This window comes from Dipteris shenzhenensis, chromosome 5 (assembly GCF_047967505.1).
Source record: "Dipteris shenzhenensis isolate YYH24624 ecotype China chromosome 5, Dip_SZ_1.0, whole genome shotgun sequence".
NCBI lineage: Eukaryota > Viridiplantae > Streptophyta > Polypodiopsida > Gleicheniales > Dipteridaceae > Dipteris > Dipteris shenzhenensis.
This window is the reverse complement of record NC_141600.1, coordinates 34627804-34651845: the sequence shown is the minus strand read 5'-3', so window position 1 is coordinate 34651845 and position 24042 is coordinate 34627804. Positions and strand designations below refer to the sequence as shown.

At 44.7% G+C, this 24042-nt stretch overlaps 1 protein-coding gene across 2 annotated transcripts in view; it reads left to right on the top strand.

Annotated features, from left to right (window-relative positions):
* LOC147901933 (uncharacterized) overlaps nucleotides 1-23118 on the top strand; it is a 46996-nt gene extending 23878 nt beyond the window's left edge. The window contains exons 7-9 of one of the 2 annotated variants that reach the window (XR_015541043.1): nucleotides 5459-5538; nucleotides 17702-17822; nucleotides 22027-22157. Coding sequence is in view for 1 of the 2 variants with exons in the window: in XM_087375302.1 (XP_087231428.1) it covers nucleotides 5459-5538; nucleotides 22027-22707 (761 nt within the window). In the remaining variant the exon portion in view is untranslated. Of the gene's footprint in view, nucleotides 1-5458; nucleotides 5539-17701; nucleotides 17823-22026 lie in introns of both variants that reach the window. The other variant, XM_087375302.1, reaches the window with a different exon arrangement.
* Nucleotides 23119-24042: the final 924 nt, after the last annotated feature.

The window sequence follows — 24042 nt, the reverse complement described above, 5'->3', positions numbered from 1 at the left end:
ACAAGGTTGACAACTGAAATCCTTCCAAAAATTGGAGTTTTTAGTTAATTTCAGGTTCAGGACTGTCACATTGTGCCACGCCATGACTCAGGTCAATAAAATTTGGGGCTTTTGTGTTGGGAGCTCAATTTCAACTGGTGTTTGGGATAGTAACTCATACTTTTGCAGCTTCAAGCCTTGAGGCTATACATTGAGTCGCATTTGCAGGACATCGAGTCAGATTTTCAGACATTGAGCCTTTTCTGCAGGACATTGAGTCAGATTTTCAGACATTGAGCCTTTTCTACAGGACATTGAGTCAGATTCGCATACATTGGGTCACATTTGCAAAAATTTCAGCAAAATTTGGGGCTTTTCTGCATTTGCCCTCTTTTTGGCCTATTTGCCCTCATTAAATTTGGGGCAGATTTGCTGTTTTTGCAGTGAACATTGCCTGCCACAGTCACATTTGGGTCAGATCTGCATTCGCCCTTTTTGATTTGGGTTGGAAATTTGCAGATATTTGCTGTCATTTTTGGACAGCCAGTTTTTGCAGTGATAGCCTTGAGGCTTTTGGGTTTTCAGGTCTCTTTCAGGGTATCACATTTGCTATGGCTGGGAACAATCAAGATCTATTTGGTGTTCTTCGTGAAGATGATAAGTTGGATGGCACCAACTATCCGATGTGGTCTTATCTCATGAAACATATTCTTGTTGCAAAGCATTTGTGGAATATTGTTTCTGGGGTTGATCTGAGGCCAGCCAATGCTACAGTGGTTGCCTCTACTACTGGTCCCTCTGCAGGGGGTACTCCTCCTGATGCCTCATCTTCTAGCACTCCTGCTGCTGCTCTTCCAAAAGAGATGCAAATGCACATTCATGTATTGCTTTATCATGCAAGAGAATCATTATTCCACACATCCGGTCTTGCAGGACAGCAAAGGATGCTTGGGATAAATTGGCTTCTCTCTATCAGATTCGCAATGAGGCACGTGTTGCATATTTGAGAAGGCAATTACAGGAAGTCAGTATGAATGAAGGTGACTCTATGGATGCATACCTGACAAAGGTCAAGGACCTCATGGAACAACTTGCTAACATCGATGAGGTGGTGCCAAATTCACAGCTTGTCGGTACCACATTGAATGGACTGCCAGATACATATCAAGGGCTTGCTACAACCCTTCGATTAGTGCCCATGGGTAATCCAAACCACTATTCTTTTGATCATCTAGTTACTTTGCTTTTGCAGGAAGAGCAAAGTCGAGCTAATAGACAAGCCATTATTCCTGATCATGCATTTGCTTCACAGCAGACATGAAGAGGCAAGGCTTCCAAGCCTATGGGCAAGCTTAAATCTGCGCATAGCAGCTGTAATTCCTCCCATGCATCTAAAAATACAGCAGATAAGTCAAAGAAGAAAAGATGCAACTATTGTCGCAAGCATGGACATGACATTTCAGAATGCAGGAAGCGCATTGCGTCGGAGAAAAAGAAAGCAGGATTGACAGTTAATGCCTCACATGCTATTGAATCCCATGAGCCAGCATATGCTTCACATGCACATGCTCTTCAGGATGATTGGGCATGGGTTGTCCATTGCTCATTTGATCCCTCCAAAGCTGATGCACTCTTTACTGCTAATGATGCTCAGTCTTGGTATTTTGATAGTGGTGCCTCCAAGCACGTCACATCTTGCAGACAGTTGTTTCACTCTTTAGCTGATACACCTCGAGGGGGGACTGTCACATGTGCTAATAATGCTTCATATGATGTAGAAGGAATTGGAGATGTGCAGCTCACATCTATTTCAAGTCATCTAGTCACTTTGACAAATGTTCTCTTTGTGCCTGGAATTGAAGTCAACCTGATCTCAATTTCAGCAATTGCTACTTCAGGTTTCAGAGTGATTTTTGATGGCTACAGATGCCTAGTTTATGATCTTCGTGATGAGAATGCCATAGTTCTCACTGGCACTTTGCAAAAGGGGCTTTATCACCTTGATTATCACTCAGCTGCACTTTCTATTGAAGCATTTGCTATTTCAGATTCACAGCTTGCTGAAACTCATCTTTGGCATGAGAGAATGGGTCATCTCAATTATAGAGCTCTTGCAAAGCTACATTCACAGCAGATGGCAAATGATGTACCTCAAACTCACACAGTTTCCAAACATGTGTGTGAGGGTTGTCTTTTGGGTAAGATGCATCGGTTTCCTTTTCAAAAGAATTGTCCAAAACTCACCAAGGAAATGCCATTGGGGGGTACAAATATTTCATGATTCTCTGTACATCACTACATCAAGCCAAAATTTAATGATGTCTGTGACCCAATGAGGACAAATGCCATTGAGGGGTACAAATATTTCATGATTCTCATAGATGATTTCACAAGATATTGCTGGATATATCCTTTAAAGCCAAATCTGAAGTTTTCTCATGCTTTAAGAGGTGGCTGTATGGTTGAGAATGAATCAGGATGCAAGCTTGTCACTCTCAACACAGATAGGGGGGGAGAGTATATGTCCAAGGAGTTTGATGCATTTCTGTCTTCACGGGGCATTATTCATTCATGCACTACTCCTTACACTCCTCAGCAGAATCCTGTTTCTGAAAGGAAAAACAGGTCCACAATGGAGATGGCCAGATGCATGCTTAAGGCCAAGTCTTTGCCCAATAAATTTTGGCTTGATGTAGTGATGTGTGCCAACTGTGTGCTGAATAGATCACCTACATGGGCATTGAAGACTGTTACACCTTATGAAGCATGGAAAGGCAGGAAGCCTTTACTTTCACACATGAGAGTTTTTGGGTCTCTTGCATATGTTCATGTACCATCTCAGCTGAGACATAAGCTTGATGACAAGGCAATCAAATGCATATTTATTGGTTATAGCCAGGAGAGCAGAGGGTATCGGTTATATCAACCAAATACTGAGAAGATTATTGTCAGTAGAGATGTAATCTTTGCTGAACATTCAGCTTCTCCTCTTCTGGACTGTAAAGCTAAGCCAGATGTTGACATGTTTTATGCCTTTGACTCTTGGTTACCTCTGCCTTCATCAGAGGAAGACTTTGACCAGCAACATGAGCCTCCTGTAGGGCCTTCAACAAGCAATGATCAGCTAGTACCCCATGCTGATTTGCAAATTTCTCTTCCAGCACAAAATGATCCCACCATTCATGATGCCGTGATTGAAGAAAGAGCTGTCAATAGACAGCAAAGGCAAGTTCCCAGATGGCTTCTTGATACATTGAGGGAGAGCAAACAAGATCAGCCTTTTGCTGCCCGGACAAGATCAGGGAATAGACAGATGCATGGTCACTTTCTTGAGTTTGCACTCCTTGCTACAGCTTGCAATGAAGAGCCTTTGTGCCATAAAGATGCTTTTGACAGCAAAGAACGGATGGATGCAATGAGAGCTGAGTTACATTCCATTGCTAAAAATGACACATGGGAATTAATAGATCTCCCTGCCGGCAAGCATGCCATTGGTACCCGGTGGGTCTACAAATTAAAAAGGAAATCTGATGGCAGCATAGATCGATACAAAGCCCGTCTTGTTGCAAAAGGGTATGCCCAACAACAAGGCATTGACTTTGAGGAGATATTTGCTCCCACATCTAGGATTACTACCATTAGATGTGTCATTGCCATTGCAGCCCATCATCATTGGCAAGTGCACCAACTTGACATCAAGATTGCTTTTCTTCATGGGGATCTGCAGGAAAAAGTCTATGTCACACAACCTCCTGGCTTTGAGGTTGTTAATTCTGAAAATAAGGTATGCCGGCTTAGAAAAGCCCTTTATGGTTTGAAGCAGGCACCCAGGGCATGGTATGCCAAAATTCATGCACACTTACTATCCCTTGGTTTTCAGAATAGTCCCACAGAACCCACTCTTTATGTCCGTGGGAGTGGATCTGATTTTTTAGTGCTGATTTTATATGTGGATGATATGCTCATCACGGGCCCAGATACTCAGCAAATTGCAGCTTTCAAGGCTGATTTGCAGCAGATTTTTGACATGTCAGACATGGGACAGCTCCATTATGATTTGGGCATTCAGTTTGCTCATGTTGAGGGGGGTATCATGATGTCTCAGTCCAAGTATATTGGACAGCTCCTTGATCGTTTTCAGTTTGAGGATTGCAAGCCAATCTCTACTCCAGTGGACCGTGGCTTCAAGTTAGCTCAGCTCATGATGGGAGCGCACCATGTGATATCACTCTTTATCAGCAGGCTGCTGGATGCCTTATTTATTTATGTCACACCAAACCTGACTTACAGTATGCAGTATCTCAGCTTAGTAGATTCATGCACATGCCCAGTTCACAGCATTGGCAGGCAGTGAAGAGAGTCTTCAGATATCTCAGAGGCACTCAGGATTTAGCCCTCTTCTATGGTGATCAGGGTTCACTTACCATGCATGCTTACATGGATAGTGACTAGGCAGGATGTTCCGACACCAGAGTGTCACATACCAGCAATTCATGTATCTCTTGGCTTAGCAAGAAGCAACCAACAGTTGCCACATCTAGCTGTGAGGCTGAGTACAAGGCAGCTTTCACCACTACAGTAGAGTGTGTTTGGCTTCGACAGTTACTTACAGATCTTGGTATACACCATACATCCTCCACTATGGTCTACACTGACAGCCAGAGTGCTTTGGCCATTGCGCATAACCCAACGTTTCATGCGCATACCAAGCATATTGAAGTTCACTATCATTATGTTCGGGAGCGGTTGTCAGCAGGAGACATAGAGTTGTCCTATCTTCCCACAGAGGACAACATAGCAGATATGTTTACAAAGGCACTTCCTCGTCCCAAATTCGAAGTCTTCAGACAGGTTTCCCTTTGTTACATGATCTGACATCCCTTGTACATTCATAGGTGGCTATATCCTTTTGGATGAACATGTGCCACCATGACCAGAAAATACCAGGTATTCTGAGACGTTTCCAGAGTACTTCAGCCCATCCCATGGAGGGGGGTTTGTAGGCCATCTCCTGGTGGTTCTAGTGATGCCCTATAGGCCATGGTATGTGCCTTGTAGGCATAAATATAGGCACTTGTAGTGTTAGTGCCTTTTAGGCCACATAGGACAGTCCTATGTGACACCTAGGACACTTAGTCCTAGGTCTAGGTACAAGTACTTTGTAACTCTTTCTTTTTCACTATCCTAGTTGACGTGATGGCTAAGACTCGTGCGACTCTTTGCTACCTGCACTCTCTCTTTCATTCGATCCTACATAATCCTCTTGATATCTAGATTCCGGAACTGCATTCCCTATCAACACTAGATTTTAATATTGGTGTCCTCTTGTTATCACTTAGTTTGGTATATAAAATGTTAATTAAGTGGTCATCTCATTGTTTTTACGATGAATGCTGACACAAAATAAACACCAACATGGTCTTCTCGTTTCTTTTTGGGGGGTTTACCAAATAGACATATGTTTCCTGTTCTAATGCAGTTCCTTTGAAAAGCGTTCGACGTACCATGCCACCTGTTGAGGTGTCACAAGCGAGGGAAGGCATCGAGACTAGTTTGAAGGTAACTTGCATTTTTTGTTTAAGGCTTCAACTGCTTCTCATTTTGCGAAATAGTATTTTTATGAAAATCCTGTTAGGTATGGGTTCTCTATTGTCCATGCAACCTTTAAAGGTTGCATGGCTCAAAATGGCAATTTAAGGGATGGTGAACAGGTAACTGTGTTTTATAAAAGTGAGAGATGCATGAAAGACATATTAATGCTTCAGAGCATTGTGCTAATCTTGAATGTATCGGTACACCTTTTTGATGATAGAGCTCTAGATATATTCTGTGATGCTATTTTTTAAGGAAATTGGAGGATTCAGTACACGAATATAGTTTGTCACAATAGGCACCTTAGTGCCATGGAGAAAGGATGAAAATACATAGGAGAAAAGATGCATTAAGTCCTAAAAATACATTACATCATAATAACAAAGAGAAGGTATGACATGCATCAACCAGTGGGGATATTCTTTTCTAAGAAACAGGAGTGGTTCAAGAGAGATGTGGCCTTGTGTCACATAGTAACTTGTGTTGGAATTTGATGTGTCTAGGTTTCTTCTGGCTTCTTAAGTTTGGCAACCAAACTCCAGCCTCTTGTAGTAGCTTGGCGATAAGGCTTAAGCTCTTACCTCTATTTGAAGTCGACCAAAACAAAGAAGCATAGGTATTGAAAACGAGTACCCAAGGCGAAGGTTTAGCTAGGCCCAAGTTGTGTGTAGTCCAAGTTCTCCTTTGACTCCCAAGTCCTGCAAAACAACCATAGATTAGGAAGACCAGATTGGGGGTGTTGGTGAGCTCTCCACCCAACTATAGATCCGGTATAAAAGATCACCCTTTGAGCTTGAGGCTAGCCAAGCACCATGCCACATCCATGGCCACAAGCCCCGAGTCCCATGTACCACGAGAGTCCACCAGTCCATGTGTTACGACAGATTAGACATAGGCCTGTTGTAGGTCCTGGTATCCCAAGGAGTCCATCCCAAGGGGTCCCCACAAATGAGCGAAGCCGCTCAACTAGGGGTGTCCTTATCCTAAGGGCACCCATACACGGGAATACTAACCAACCCCTTTTAACGGGTCATCTCTTGAACCTAACACCATCACTAAAGCCAACTGATGCTATGACCTTGGGGTCATAACATTATGAATTTGACCTCCCGAGCTAGGAGGCTTGTGGCTATGCTGAGTGAGGCAGGAGACTCCCTCAAAATTTAGACTACATTGAGGAAGTGAAGGAAAATGGTGAGCAATGGCTTTATTAGGAAAAACGGATTACACATACATACTGAAACACCTCCTAAAAGGTTAGTCACTACAAATTTGGATACCCTCAAGCTAACCTACAAGACAACCAAAGGTCAGTACACAAGCACAGGGAGACCTTAGGTGTAGGCTATTGCGTCACTACCCAATTGTAGATCCTCGCAAAGATCACTCTCGAGGTAGAGGAAAGGCTACCCTCGTGAAGGTCTCCAATTAACATCCTCATCCATACACAATCTACCATCTCAATGAAAGCTGCCCTCACAGGTATCGACGGCAATTAGTGGGTTGCCTCTTACTCAATGAAGATATGCATGAATTGCCAAGAAAAACAAGTCCCATTGGGTGGTTTGTCTAGTATTATAGCCACCTATACCATGACTTGCCTCAGCTTTGGTCGATCTCTGCTCTAGCTCCCTAAGCGTCGTGCAGTGGGTCGCCCTTGAAGTTGCCTCAAGCACCTACCTTCCAAGAACTTTACCAATCTTGTTCAAACAGCATCGATTCAAACAGCATCGATGAGCTGAATCGCTTGCAACAAACAGTTAGAAAACTATGGGGGCGGGATGGAGGCTAGCTGGCGGGAGCTCCAGTAGTGAGACCCTCGTGAAGGTCTCCAATTAACATCCTCATCCATACACAATCTACCATCTCAAAGAAAGCTGCCCTCATAGGTATCGACGGCAATTAGTGGGTTGCCTCTTACGCAACGAAGATATGCATGAATTGCCAAGAAAAACAAGTCCCATTGGGTGGTCTGTTGAGTATCATAGCCACCTATACCATGACTTGCCTTAGCTTTGGTCGATCTCTGCTCTGGCTCCCTAAGCGTCGTGCAGTGGGTTGCCCTTGAAGTTGCATCAAGCACCTACCTCCCATGAACTTTACCAATCTCGTTCAAACAGGATTGATTCAACCAGCATCGATGAGCTGAATTGCTTGCAACAAACAGTTATAAAACTCTATGCTAAAAAGCCATTACTAGAACTGCTATCAGCCGCTTGGCAATGAATAGCTATTCCATGCCTAGATACGCGTGGACTTGCAAAATAACAAGCTTTAGCTGCTGATTGCTACCTACATAACGAAGCACATTCAACGAGAATCGATTTAGGCGTGAGATCTAGAATAAATAGTCAAGATTGCAACTCAACCATGATACAACAAGGTTCCTTAGCAATTCGACTTTCATAAACATCGAATTTCTCACAATTTTTTCCTGGCATAGATTGTAACGTCTCACAAATGTTCGAAGCAAACAAGCAGACACAACATTCTAGGAGATAGAGAACCTTGGATAAGGCTAGTTAGTACTAAGGGTACCTTATGTCCTAACTGTACCAAGGTTAGGATACATAACCCTAGCTAACTAGACCTCCATAACACTAGCAATGTTATGTCTGAATGTAGACAACACCACTGGCACTTTCAAGAAATGGATAAAAATCCGTCAAATGCACATGTTGTTGCCCATTACAAAATGAAACTATTTATGGTGTCAAGCCATGCTACAAACATATTAACATTATTGATCTATATGTCCAACCAGCTCCATACCCTCGCTTGGATTTATAGGCAGCTTTTGATCCAATGAAGAGGAAAAGCTTGTGCATCACCACACAACTGGAAGAGAAAAGCTTGTGCATGACCACACAACTGGAAGAGAAAACTTGAGCATTGTCTGCTCTATTTGAAAAAGTGTGCCTGCATACATCATTTGCAGATTTACAAGTAGTCCAAAACGGTAATGGATTTATAGGCAGCTCCATACGCATTCATTTCGACCACGGTTTTACAACTAGCTCCATAGCATTCATGGATTTATAGGCAGCTATAGACCGTCTTTGTCGACCTTGGATTTACAAGCGGTTTCATACTGTCGATGGGATTCATAGGCAGCACAATATCAACTTGTGCATCATCCCACAACTGAGAAAATCCTGTGCCTCCATTGGACAACTGAGAACATCCTGTGCGTCCACCGCACATCTCAAGATGTTGAAATTCACAAAATTTGGCATCCACTGAAATGTCTTAGCTCAATGAAACTACTGGAGCTGGTGGTTGTTGGACCAACGGACTGACGACTGATGATGGATTGACCGACTGACTGATTGACAACCCGATTGATGACAAACTAGCTGGCTGTCGGGATTCCAACAATGGAAATCTGAGGACAGATGAGATGACGACGACTGATGGCTGAACGATTGGATGACCGATGGACGGAGGACCTACAAGCCAACAAGTCCGCTCGCACAATAAAGAATTTTTGAGACCGGTGAAACTTATGGGCAGCTCCATACCGTCATCGAAATATACTATTGTGATCAACCCGAGAGACCACTAAAATGCTGGCGACGATGATGTTGCATGCAAGCATGCAGGGGTCCTAGTGGACAGTGTGCAGGCATGCAGGAGTCTTAGTGGGCTGCATGCAGGAATTCCAGTTAGCTTGCATAGTATGCGTGTGGGTATTCTAGTTTGCATGCAATATGCAGGACATTGCATGTGTGTATGTGTGCCTATAGTACAACTTCAAGTTTCCATAGACTCGCCAGCCCTTCAATCAATCTTACTGACTAACCGGTTCTTGCGGCCCTGATCGTCAGGACATTGTAGGCCATTCTATGGGCTATCCATAGGTGCCACTTGTTCCTTGGTATGTGCCTTGTAGGGCTAGTTACAGTCAACTAGGATTGTTGGGATAGTTAGTTCATGTACCACCTAGTTCAGTTAGGACACTTAGTCTAGTTAGGGCATTTAGCCCTAGGGTTTTGTCATATTGGCTCCCTCTTGAGCCTCCATTCATTGTAGCAGCATTTTCAATACAACAGCTCGTTTTTGGCTTTCTCCCACTCATTTTTGAGCTTCCATTGCTTGCCATAGCCAACAGTGTTATCAGCGTAGGTTAGGGTTCCACCCTCTAGCCATTGGCAGCCTCCCCGAGCTCGTCCTCGCCTTTGGAGCTGTTTTGGCAACCTGTTCAGCCTGTACGGAATTGTACGGCCACACGTGTGAGCATTTATGAGCTCTCCAAGCTTTTATGTCGTGGGAGAAGGTATTACTGGAGCTGCTGCTGCATAGCCGCCTGTAAGACTGCACATGTCGGTGCATTTTTGTCTCAGCTGAGCTGGTATTTCGCATGTGAGGGCTGTTGCCATTGTATGGACTTCTGTACGGCACTTTAAATGAGTGTACGGACCTGCTGTTGCATTGTATGAAGCATATAAGACACCTGCCAGTCACACGTGTGAACCGTATGGGTCTATTGCTGCTGTACGAACTGTTCTGGACAGTTTCAGGCATTTATTACTGCATTTAATGCCTTGCTGCTGTAGTACGGACAGCCGTACACCACACGTGAGCTGCAACTGCTGTACGGTGCATTCATTGACTCCGCTTTACTGTACCGGATCTGCTTCGTGAAGCGTGCCAGGTTTTGGAGCACCTACATCAGTCGGTTTTGACATCTGGACCTTGCTACAGCACTTCGGGGCATCTACTTCCACCCACCTTGGAGTTTGGGCCTTGCTGCTGCACTTTGGCTTTTCGCATTTGGGACTGGTTAATGCATTCTTGAAGCTCTACTTCAGCCACCTTGCTGTCTTGGAGCTTCTTCTTGCATTTTCGACTTCTATCTACACCGATTTGAGATTTGGAGCGTTGCTGCTGCCAATCCAAAGACCTTTCTTGCTTTCATTTGCTGTTTTTTCACCTTGGGCTGAGAGTTTTTAACCTGTGTACATCTGCTGTACCTTTTTCATCAAGATCTTCACCTTCCTTGAGCTGAATACTTGCTGTCCACTCAGCATCTTATTTGGGGCAGCAAGATATTTGTGCAGTTGAAAGCCTTGAGGCTTGTGCAGTCACTAGTACTTGCAGTTGAGAGTTGTACCTCTCCTCTTTTGCCTTTGTGACTTGTGGTATTTGTTTTCTATTTGTATCAATGGCTGGCAGCAAAGATGACCTTTTTGGGATGCTTGGAGCTGATGACAAGCTTGATGGCACCAATTACCCAATCTGGTCATACGTGATGGGGATGTTTTGGTTGCCAAGAATCTATGGCACATTGTTTCAGGTTCTGAGGCTAGACCTACACGTAATGCAGTTGCTAGTGCTCCACCTTCAGCCTTTGGTACTACTTCAGGTGATGGGTCTTCAGGTGATGGTTCTAATGCTACTTCTAGAGCAGCTGCATCTACTACTACAGGTACTTTGCCTCCTACATAGGAGCAGATTTAGTGGGATGGTCGTGATGCCAAAGCACATGCCTTGATTGTTCTTTCAATCAAAAGGGTTATTATCCCTCACATCCGGTCTTGCAAGACAACTAAGCAAGCATGGGATCAGCTTGCATCCTTATATCATGTGCGGAATGAGGCAAGGTTGCCTATCTCCGCAAGCAGTTGACGGACTTTGAAGAGGGTGGTAACATGGATGCTTATCTTACTAATGTGAAGGATTTGAAAGAGCAATTGGCCAATATTGATGAGATTATGCCTGATTCTCAGCTTGTTTCTAATACCCTTGATGGGTTGTCTGATTGAGGTTGGTTTGCTACTACATTGAGGTTGGTTGCAGGGGGCAATGCCAACCATTTCTCTTTTGACTAGATGGTTGCTCTTCTCCTTCAGGAGGAGCAAAGTTGTGCAAACTGCAATGCTTCTATGGCTAGTGATCAACCCTTTGCTGCCCAGCATAAAAACAAAGTAAAGGCAAGGTTTTAGTTGGTAAACCCCCTCATTCACATGTTGATCATTTTCATGGTGCCTCTTCTTTAGGGGATAACAAAAAGAAGAAAAGATGTAACTATTGCAGGAAACCTAGGCATGATATTTCTAAATGCAGCAACCGAATCGCATCTGAAAAGAAGAAGAAAGACTCTGGTCTTGCAGTATCTGGTTGTCCTAGTGCAGAAGATTGACATGAGTCAGCTAATTTTGCACAAGACCATCATTGGGCTTTCTTGGTTACATGTCAGTATAATCGTGATGTTCATGATGTTCATGATGCTTGCATGGCAGTTTCAGATGTTCATGATGCCTAGTTCTTTGATAGTGGATTTCCTCTTTCAGTTTTGTGAATGTTTTTCTGACTCCCTACCACAGGAATTACCCTCGGAACGCCCTGAGGACCATGCCATAGATGTAATTCGAGGTAGCTGCCCGCCAAACAAGTCTCCTTATAGGGTTAGTGCAGTCAGCAGGAGGAGATAATGAACCACGTAAAGGATCTCTTGGAGAAGGGGTTAATCCAGCTCAATTCCTCGCCATATTGTTCTGTGATCTTGCTTGTGCAAAAGAAGGATGGCCCATGGAGGATGTGCATAGATTATAGGGCTTTGAATAAGATAACCATTAAGAACAGATTCCCGATACTTAGGAATGATGATATCTTGGATAGGTTAGAGGGGTCTGCCATGTTCAGCTTGATAGATTTGGAGAGTGCCTACCATCAGATCAGGATACGACCTAAGGATGTGCACAAGATAGCTTTTAGGACCACAGTTGACCAATGCACCTGCCACCTTCAATGGGATGATGGACAGAATTTTGAGAGAGCACAGAGCTTTTGTCGGCACATTCTTCGATGACATCATAGTATTCTCTAAAGCACGAGGTAGAGCACAAAGAGCACTTGGCAATTGTTTTTGCAGAGCTCAGGAAGCATGAGCTGCTGATTAATGCCAAGAAGAGTGAGTTTTTCATGCACGAAATCCACTTTTTGGGGCACATAATCTCGAAGGATGGAGTCAGCATGGATCCTGCCAAAGTGGAGGCCATACGGAATTGGCCACCGTTGAAAAACATCCATAAAGTATGGAGCTTTCTTGGTTTATGCTTGTATTACAGGCGGTTTATCTGCTATTTTGCTGAAATAGCATCGCCTCTCCATGCCCTACAGAAGAAGGGAGTGCCTTTCAGATGGGGTAGTAAGGAAATTGCAGCTTTCAAAGAGCTTAAGGAGAAGCTATGCTCCGATCTTGTCATAATTTTGCCAGACTTACGCAAGCGCTTTGCTGTCCAGTGTGAAGCCTGCGGGAACAACATAGGAGGAGTACTTATGCAGGATGGTAGAGTGGTTGTGTATGAGAGCAGAGTGCTCACCGATGCTGAGATGAATTTTGGGATATATGAGAAAGAGATGGCAGCTGTCATACATGCTCTTTCTACTTGCAAGCATTACCTCTTAGATGCTGATTTCTATGTCTAGACGGATCACCAATCCTTAAGGTACTTTCTCACTCAGCGAAAGTTGTCAGAAAAGCACATGCGGTGGGCAAACTTCCTCTTGATGTTTCATTTTCAGATTGTGCATGTGCCTGGCAAGAAGAATGTCGTTGCAGATGCACTTTCCAGGAAGTCCACTCCTAATGCAGTGTCAAAGAAACCGCAAGCTTCAGCTGTTACCATTGCATACCACACTGACCTGATGCCATGAAGGATTAGTATGCCAATGATGATGATTTTGCAAGGATTTATGATCAACTGATTGAGGGCAATCGGCATGAGCACTATATGCTTAAGGATGGATTTCTGATGATGCATGCTAGACTTTGTGTCACAAAGCAATTAAGGCTAAAGGTTTTGATGGAGAGTCATGCCCCACCATATGCAGGACATCGAGGCATTGAAGCCACAGTCAAAGGTGTGGAGCACTTCTTCTACTGGCCGACTTTGAGGAAGGATGTAGAGGCTTATGTCAAGACATGCATCACTTGTCAGAAGGTAAAGTTTGATAGGCAAAAGCCAGCTGGATTGCTACAGCCATTGCCCACTCCGGATAGACCCTGGCAAAGCATTGCCATGGACTTCATCTTCGATCTGCCTCGTACACCATCATGACATGATGGAATTTGGACCATAATTTGCAGATTCAGCAAGCAGGCCCACTTTATTCTAGTGCGGAAGAGAATTACAGCCGATCAGATGGCAAGATTATGTTTCATATTTTCAATCACCAGGGGATGCCTCAATCTATTGTCAGTGATTGAGACCCCCGTATGACGAGCCTTTTCTGGAGAGGTTTGTTTGAGAACATGGGACTACGCTGAATTTTTCATCTTCTTTCCACCCCCAGTCAGATGGATAGTCCGAAAAGGCACACTCTACTGCCCTTGATCTTCTCAAAAGTTATGTTTCAGATCAGCAAACAAAATGGGAGCAATTTTTGCTACTGGTTGAGTTTGCCTACAACAATACAGTGCATTCTTCCACAGGGAAAGCACCCTTCAAAATTGTGGAAGGTGGAAGAAAGGTACCACACATTTTGCACACCAAAGAGAAGATCTTCGAAGCGGACAGATTTGTGGGGAGTTTAGATGCAGCTTATCAGAAGGTAAAAACAGCCCTTCAAAAAAGCTAGGAGAAGCCTAAAAGAGCAGCAGATAAGCACCGACGTGAGTTGGTAAAGACGATGATTGGGTGTTGCTGCGTTTTCAGAACGCAAGACTTAGGCGAATGAAAGGCAAGGATAAGGTGTACACCAAACTGAAAATGCGGTACTATGGCCCTTTCCAAGTCTTGCAAAAGATAAATGATGTAGCTTATAGGCTGAAGCTACCACGCCATTGGACAATTCACAATGCCTTTCATGTGAGTTTATTGAAGCCTTTCCAAGGAGATGTGCCAGCAGATATGCTTGATGAGCAACAGCCTGAAGTGGAAGAAGTGGATGAGATTTTGGTTCCGAAAACAGATTCTGGCACACCATGACAGGAAAGTCGAAGGTAGAGTTTACAGAAGGTATTTGGTAAAGTTTCAGAACTACTCACCACTGGATGCCAAGTGGATCGAGGAAGGTGAATTGGCAGATTTATCGAGGGTATTGCAACTCTACCTAGAAGCATTTCAGCTTGAGCCCACTACGGTACAGGTTCATTCAGGCTCAGCAAAGTGGAGGTCTGGAGCATTGCTTGATGCTCGAGAGGGAGGTAGCACATCCGCTCCCTCACGATACATGCAACTAACATGATATCTAGAGGTAGCTTGGTGACACTGCATGTCTCACCCGAGGTACTGGTTGCTGACAGTATTTCTGCCATGGAACCTCTATGATGTGTGTACTAGTCACTCCACACAGGTGATGCATTGATGTTGGATGGAATCGTGCGCTCTCCTAGACCATATCACCAATGCTCGTTGTATCCTACATATCATGTATTATCTGGTATGCGCTATTTATGGCTCTTTCATTGTTGTTTCTTTACTGTATTTTGTAGCAGCAAACGAGTTTGTTTGCTGTCTTAAGAGGGGGGTATGTCACGGGGACGTGAATTTCATGTGTAGCTAACCTCGTGGCTACTTCCGTGGTTACTTTGGCCGAGGGGATCGGTCTAGAGGAAGCACCCACTTCCTAGAAGTCCCTAGTCCATTTACCAATGCACCGCTCCCACTAGGCCCAAATGCTAGGAAAGTGAGGGGTCTAAATGTTGGGCCCAAGGAGAAACCAATGTTTCATTGGTTTAGAGGGTTAGGATTTTAATGTAAGGGGCAAACCAATGTTCCATTGGTTTGGAAGGGTTAGAGCTTTAATGAGGGTGCCACATGGCAGCCCCTCATGCATTACCTACCACCTCCCCTTTCCTTTCTCCTCTCGTCAATGTTACGGGATGGATTTTACGTTTCTTGAAGGTAAAAGGCTTGGCACGCTTTCCAAAGCTCCCCGCTCCACGCATTTCTTGGGTCTCCACGCATTTCGAGGCATTCTGTACGGCTGTACGGACTGCATGCGCTACATTCAAGGCCCCCGTATGGACTGTACGGGCCATTAAAGCTGCTGTATGGATCTGCTCCCTGTTGTACGGCCATTGAAGGCTGTTGTACAGATATGTTCCATGCTGTATGGGGTCCCAAATGCTGTTGTACGGGCCTGGTTTGATGCTGGTTTGCTGCTTGCACACCTCCCGAGACTTGTTCCGAAGCAAGGCTGTCATTTGAAGCTGCACGGGTCAATTTCCAAGCTGCAGGTGGATTTTGCCATCGAAGTTTAGCCCTTCTTTGCTTGCCCAAGCCTCTGCACCCGTGAGCCTTGCTCTTCTTTCTGTTTTCAGCTCTGAGAATCTGTATCTCTCACTTTCTCTCTCTTTCCCCTTGGTTGGAAGTCTTTTCTACACCTCTAGGGACCTGGGCAGAGGATAGGTGCAGGAAAAATCTTGCCCCTCTCCCATGGACAGCGGGTACGGACATTCTGATTTCCTTTTGGTTTGCTTTTGCTATCTTGGAAGTTTGTTGCTTTGCATTTTGTTGTATGGAGTTCTTTCTGGGCATTACAGGCTATAAGGAGATACCCAGTCACAGAGGGTATGCGTGGTTGGTGCCAGAGAATTGATGCCTTGACACAGTCAGGTGATATAGTTGATGAGAAATGACCCTGGCACTTGGGTACTAGTGGTGCACTGGAATTGGATGCAAGCAGAGGCCAAGTTTTGGCTCTGGTAGTGGAAAATGCAAGCAGAATAGTATAAGGGTGCGCCCTTGTTGTAAAGCGGAGTTCCACTTTTCGAGGAATTAAATAAATACCGAAAGGGGCGCCAAGATATTTGGGGCCAGTGTGGTGTCTCGTGTAATGTTTCTTTGAGCAAGGGCATTGTAGCCTCCATCCAGTTGTCTTCAGTTTATTTCTAAGTGTTTTTCAGTGGCAGTTAGATAACGGAAGTGATTGGGAATGATGCAAGGTGGCTGTAGAGGGTATGAATGCTATGATGGCTAGGGTTTACTGCCCTTTAGTTAACTGAAGGCCGGTTTCAAGTAGACATCCTTCACTTGGATAACCAACCAAGTCAAGTAAATGGCTGAACTTAATGGGATTCAGGTTTAAGCCAAAGTGATCAATCCCGCAAGCAACCCGTAAAGGTTTCACCTTCCCGGCCGTAGGCTCAATATGTCGAGCCACCCTGTGTTGGAATATGAGGGTCACTTTCCCACGTGTGAGTCCCCATATGATGAGGACATGGGAGAGGATGACTTATTGTACTAGGTGGGACATAGAGGGAGAGATTAGAACTGCCATGTGGCAGCAGACTGGCTACCACATGGGCAACAGATAGATATATTGTTAGGTCAAGGTTATGAATGTACCTGGGCTGGTGGTACAACAGCAGGTACAAATGGTATTGAAGCAGGTACAGTAGGGACGTGGTAAAGTAGGGCCTGGAGATGTCTGCAAGAATGCCAAGGAGTTTTCAGACAAGACGCTTACAGCAGGACAGTATGGATGTATGCTACTGTAGGTTGGGAAATGCATTACAAGACTTGGGCAGGGCAAAAGGCAGTCAGGCAATGTCCAGAGCCATTTATAGGCTCCAGGGATTGGAAGGCTGATCTAGAAAGGGGCAGACTGGGTCATCTGGCGGACTGGTCGGTCAGTTCCAGTGCCCTACATTCAGATGTCAGTTCTGCAAGATATGCACCATTTAGTGCACACAAAGAGGCACATCTACAAGGATCAACAGCAGTGTCACAGAGATCAGTCTTTCGGCAGACCAGCCTACTCCAAGGTGCAGACCAGCAATCTATTGTAGAGCATAGGAGTGGCTATATGCAGTAGAAGAGGTTCTCACAACTAATGCAAAGAAGGGTTATGAGGAGACTTTCCCTAGAGCAGCTCTACTACTGAAGTCCATTGAGGACACCCGGTGATCTAGAAGAGGTCTACAGCAGAAGGATAAGCAAACACAACCTAGAGCAGCTATTGAAGTCTATTGAGGACACCCATTGATCTTGAAGAGGTCTACAGTAGAAGGATCAGCAAACATAGCCTGTTCTTGGTGGCTTACCTAAACACATGTTTTCTGAAGGTGTTGTTATATTTTTGGCTGTCTTTTGTGCTTGGACATTACCTCTATTTATGATATTTGTCTAGCTGAATAGTTGTGTGTATTCTCTCCATGTCTAAAGTGTTCTCTGTATAGGCACACGGCTATGAAGGGCAGGCAATGGAGAGGCTACCCGGACAGAAAAGGAGGATAAACTGACGGCAAAACAGAGGCAGAATGGGCAGCAGAGATGGCAGCTGTGCAGAAACCCTAACAGGTAGGAGGCAGCTGGAAGGAGATGAAAATGAAGCTGGTTTTGCATGCAGCATCCTAGAAAGATGATGGAATCCCCTTGGAAAAACATCACATTGACTAGACATGTTACACAAAATGCATCGACTACACTCCATCTAAAGAATAATAACAGAGCATAGCATGCACTCCTTTAATGTATGCTGGGAGTTGGGCTCCCCCTCCTTCATAAATTTGCAATGAGAGGGTCCTTTGATGGAAGAAAAGCCCTTATATTTGGAGCTTTTTATTGTCTATGAACTTTGTGTACATGTAAACCACTTAATTCCTTGCAATGGACAGACACATAACCTTGGAATGTCAGAACAGGTATCAAGGCCCTTTAAACAGCTACTGATGTTGACACCCATAAGCATACCTGGAGTGCCTGAGCTGCTTCCTCGGGTGGCCTCTTCTGCTCCCTGTGAAGTCTAGTCATATTGTCTTGTAACTGAGAGGTGAATGATCAGGAAGAGTATTGGCTGTGTCTAAATCACCTGTGGGTGGAGAAGTTGGATGTCTTGTGGGTGCTCATCGTGAACACATAATTGGAAGTCCTGAAGCAAGAGCACGTCAGTGGAGAGATTTGCCGAACATCAACACATCGTGGGATTAAGACCTGAGATGCTGTCATCCTTAGTTAGGCCATCAATCCATACCTGAGCTAGGAGAATATCCATACTCCCTGTAGCTGAGAGTTGCTGTGTGCTTTGTGAAGGATCAGGAGGAGTATTGGCTGTGTCTAAATCACCCGTGGATGGAGAAGTTCGACGTCCTGTAGTTGCTCATGCTGCAGATTTAAGTAGAGGTCCTGAAGCAAAAGCGCATAAGCTCTAAATTCTGTCATCATGCGATGAGGATATGGCCTGCTCCCTGAAATAAGTAGAGGATGTGATCGAGCTTCTGGATGGCATGTGATGCATGAGGCAAATAGGCATGGGTATGTTGGACGTGCAATTTGTACTGGAATTGTGCAAGAGGGGATTCCTTGGGAGCTCCTAATAATGTATGTGGAGAAGAGGAGCCTGGGACATTACTGTGTGAATCCGTTCCTTTGTGAGGGGCTAGTCATTTGCTTTAGTATTTGTTTGGTCGAACATCCAATATTAATGGGTATGTAGACTCAAAAGGGATGGAAGTAGGCCACCTTGCAGAAGGACATCAAGGCCATTTGTTGGTTGCTTGGGGGATGTTTCAGTCCTGGGTGTCGTGAAATTGCATAGAAATGCTCGTTGCTTTGCTGAAACTCTTGGTAAGGAACAGGGTCAAATTCGAACCAAAAGGGGTGCTGTTGTTGAGGCAGAGGTTGTGCTGTATTGCAGGTGCGTATCCCTAAGGAGAATCAAGGTTGCAGGGTCACAAAATCCAAGGCAGCACAGGCTGTCTGGAAGGTGCATTGCAAATGCTGTACATCAAGTAATCAGGGCAGTACGGCAGGCTGGCATATGGTATGTAGGCTGGAGGTGTATATGGCCAGCAGATTGGTGTGGCAGCTTGCAGATGTGTACGGCAAAGAGAAGGATTGGTGCTGCTGGGTGCAGATCTGCAGGGGGATTGCGACTAATTTGCAGAGGGGGAATTGTGCTGCTGGTTGCAAATTGGGGTCATAGTTGATTGGTGATTGGGACAGGATTTAGGTGCCCTTTGGAATGGGGGTAATGTCGGGTGAAGGGGTAGGTGTCCTTTGGACTGCCCTTACGGTGCTTGGCACACTTCTTGTCATGAATGTTGGAGAAATCATAGCCAAAGATTGTGTGTTGGTGTGTTGTTCTAGGAGTTCTAGTAGTGGTTCATGCGTGAGTGCCACGTGTCACCTTGGGAGTTATCCACACCCTAGCCTCTCTCTCTCTCTCTCATCACCATGTTTCCTTCATGGTATCGGAGTAGGTCGGTCCTGCCCTAATTCGTCCTGCCATGTCATCTTCCTCTTCAGCTCTAAACCATATTCTGGTCGGCTCATTTCCCAAGAGGCACCTGCACGTGTGGACCCTCGAGGTCGTCTTGGAGCATTTCATCGCCAAAATCAACGTTTTATGTGCTGCTGCTGCATAGCCGCCTACATCAAAACCACCCCTGAGCTGTTTCTAGCCTTCTACCACACCTATATCAGCCGACTTTCAGATTGGTGTCCTGCTACAGCATTTAGGAGTGCCCTGGTGAGCTGCCTTGCCTGCCTTTGCATTTTGGAGCATCTCAGCCCATCGACCAGTTGCTGGAAACACGTATAGGAGCACTTCTTCAACCGCCTTGCACACGTGGAGTCTGCTGCCCTAGACCAGCCGACTTACTTGCTGGTTCTTCATTTCAGCTTGCTGCCCGCCTTCACGAAACTTTTTTCCATCATGACCTTCTAGCTCCTTGCTTGTGGAAAAGTTCAAAGGGGAAGGCTTTCCCACCTGGCAAACAAAGATGCAGCTGCTCCTTATGCGTGAAGGAATTTGGGATGTCGTTGAGGAAGACCACATTGATATGAATGATCAGCAACAATGCAAAATATGGAAGTAGCAGAATGCAAGAGCAATTGCTCTCATTGGTCTTTGCTTGGGCGACTCTCTCATTCATCATGTGGACTTCAAGTCAACTGCTAAGGAGACTTGGGATTGCCTTGAGACCTTATTTGGTACATAATCACCAACTCTAAAGTTTTTTTGAAGCTTAAGTTCTGAAGAGCCCCCTAAGGAGATACATGCAGCCACAGCCGAGGTTCACAGTCTCTCTTGAGGAACATTATGATTGGGATTCTTGGGCTTTCTAGGCCCTACATGCTGTGTGTTTTTGTGTTGAGTCAATAAAGATTCTCAGCCTTGAGTAGTCCCTCTAAAATGAATATATTTGGAGTCAATAAGGGTACTCTGGGTTGTATACCCATAAATGATTGTATTGTCTTTTACTTTGGTATGATTGTCTTCACCACCCAGTTCAGGGTAAGAGGGTGACGAGGAGTGATGTACTCTTGCCGGTATGAGAAGTCACTATCACACAGGAGGTGTTGGATAGTTGGACTTGCTCTTTGCAGTATTGCGGTGGAGGGGATCGGTCTACTCCTTATGTGTTGGGTCTCACACTCTTTACGGTGGAGAGGGGATCGGTCTACTCCTTACGTGTTGGGTCTCACACTCTTTGCTTTGAAGGGGGGTGTTGGAGACAGCCAAAGAGTGTGTGTTGGTGTGTTGTACTAGGAGTTCTAGTAGTGGTTCACGCGTGAGTGCCACGTGTCACCTTGGGAGTTATCCCATATGCACTTGGCACTAGAGTGTGTGTGTAAGGGTGCGTCCATGAAGTGGTGTGTACCTCTTGTGAACGGGTGCAACCCTTGAGAGGGTACATTACAATGTTACAAATAGAATTGTCTTCATACGTGTATGCCATTTTGGAAGAGTTGTAGCTCTTTGAAGGGTTGTGCCTCATGGGAAAAGTGACTCGTCGAAAGGACATACCCCTCCACAAGCGTTAGTTCATTCATCCAACCATCCATAATTATAAGGTTTTAGGAAAGCAATACGTTATGGATTGTGACAGGATGTGTAAACACGCATCCCCAAAAACACATATCTGAATCTCTTGAAACATAAAACGCAGCATATGCTTGAGACTTGATGAGAGTATAATCACAGTGCACCCATCCCCAAAAAATAACTTTGCTTATTAAATAAAATTTCCCTTCTACTCTTCCCTTTTATGGGTGTTTTGTTTTGTTTTTTGGGTTTCTTCTCCTCCTCCTCCTCCTCCTCTCTCTCTCTCTCTCTCTCTCTCTCTCTCTCTCTCTCTCTCATTTCTTCTCTTAAGAACAATTCTCATTATGTAAGATGGAATATGTTCTAGTCTATGAAGGTGTGTGTGCACGCATGTATGTGTGCGTGTGACACATGCATGCACATGTGTGAACACACACACACACACACACACACAGATATGGAGGTCCTACATGAGGCAACCTTTTGCTGATCAGGTACACATGTAGGTCGAGTTACAGGCCTTTTTTCTGTTGTTTGGGGGGGGGGGATGTAGTCTTGGGTAAGGTAAACATGCAACAGCTTAAATTATGCATCTCTTGATTTTTAAGATAAAAAAACTAGTCTTGTTTCAAGATTTTTAAATTTGAATTCTCTCTTTGAGGTCTGATTCTAGAGGGACGCTTGTGTCTGCAATTAGAGTTCAGGTCATGCTAACTAGGGCGCTGCCCTTTGCAGCCTCAAGGGATTGGCCAGGTTCAGGTCAGCAACAGTGTATCAAAAATTGACATGGTGAATGGCCATGTAGGAACCTCTCAGGGTACTCTGCTAACTGCAAGATCTCCTGGCAGTGAAGTTCGAAGCCAGGGCACGACATTGGTTACACAAGCCAAGGTTGCATCATTCATGGACTACGTATCGCAAACTGACATCCATAAAGAAGAGCCATGGTGGAGACGCACAAAGGTAGAAACAGAAAGTTTTACCTTACCTGAACGACCAGTTGAAAGCACAGTCCAAATAACTGAAATTGATGCAATAGCTGATGGGGATGCAGATGGAGTAGGATACTCCAAATCACCCAGCAGGGTAGCAAGTGGCCATAGTCTAATTGGTTCAACCACCAGTGGCTTTAATACCATGGGTCGCCAGAGTTGGGTACCACCTCCTGTTCCCCAGACCGTGATGCCAGGAGCTGCTTCTGCAATCAGATATCAGAAGACTCTTGCAAACGATGATTCAAGGTCAGTACCTGTTATGGAAGAAAAAGATCCAGATTATCATTCTGGGCAGCTACCGGAAGCTTCTACTGAGATGCCGTTGTCAGCTCCTGAGTCAGTGCCACTTGATGGGCAGGAGATGCTTTTTTCTGAAGACCCAAAGTCGTCTTATGCAGACGTCGTAAAGGAAGGACCCTAGACACCTCAGTATTTTGAAAATCACCTCTCCTTGGTATTGGGTCATCACCGCCGCTTTAACGAACTCCATACTCGAGATGCAAATATGCTCTCTTATGCAAAGAAAAAGCTTTAGTGACATATTAGCTGTTCATCATAGACTCTAGATAGCTACGTATAAGGCATTCTGTTATGGCATCTCAGAACGTACTTTCACTTGGCGTACAGCTGTTAATATTATCTTGAGCTTTGGGCATGTTTTCTTCTGTGAATGATGCAAACATCCTTGTAAACTGCGCTGACAGCAAGTGGTTGTTTAGGGGCATGGAAATATGCTGCCACCTGGACTTGCGATGTCAGAGACTTTTTATCCTCAGACTGTATGATTTTCCATTTAAATAATGACCATTAACAATTACATAACAAATGTTGTGCAGGAGTGATGGTAGTAGTAATTTCATACGATTCCATTTTTCCTCTTGTGGATCTGTTTTTACTGAGAATCTTGTAAACTGCCATGCATGGCCAAGTGTCTGGGAAGCTAGTCTTGCTGCGGTTTTTTAGGGGCATGGAAATATTCTGCCACCGGGACATGTGATGTCAGAGACTTTCTGTCCTCAGACTGTGATTTGCCATTTAAATAATGACCATTAACAATTATATAACAGAGGTGGTGCAGGATTGATGATTAGAATTTATAGTGAATGCGAAGTGCAATCCTTACTCATCGAGACAAAACTTGATTCACATAAAAGGACGACAAGTTGCAGTAGAGAACAAGCGAAACACTCACAGCTATCTTTCCGCGAATTCAACAACTCACAAAATCAAGAGGCGAGGGCTACCCCACACAACCTCCTGCTCACCTCTACAAAGTTTGTTGCAGGTTTACAAAGGACTAACAATTTCTTTGACATCTGAGAGCAGCTGCTTGTGACCAAACGACTTTGCTAAAAAGACCTCAGAGAGCCGACTCTCATTGAAGAGGCTACACAGGGTCGGGGCTTGGAAAGAGGAAGCTTCTGGACTGCAGCTCAGCACCTTTGTACAAGCTGCGACTCCACGAACCGCCTTGCCATGCAACATGTCTCCACATGCATTGACCAGCCCGTCACCAATTATCATCATAGATGAACCAATCCCCTTGCATTGCCACGTTGAAGTATCCAATCGACTTCTGGGTTTTTCAAACTCTTCATTACCAACACCCCATGATGGATTCTCTCCAACATTCACCTGTAGAAGCCGAACGGGGGAGGAAAACAAAGTGAGACCTACTACTAAAATGCTATAGATAAAAGGAAAGACTAGACCAACGCTAGTCAAGACATGTATAACAACAAGCAACATAAGAATT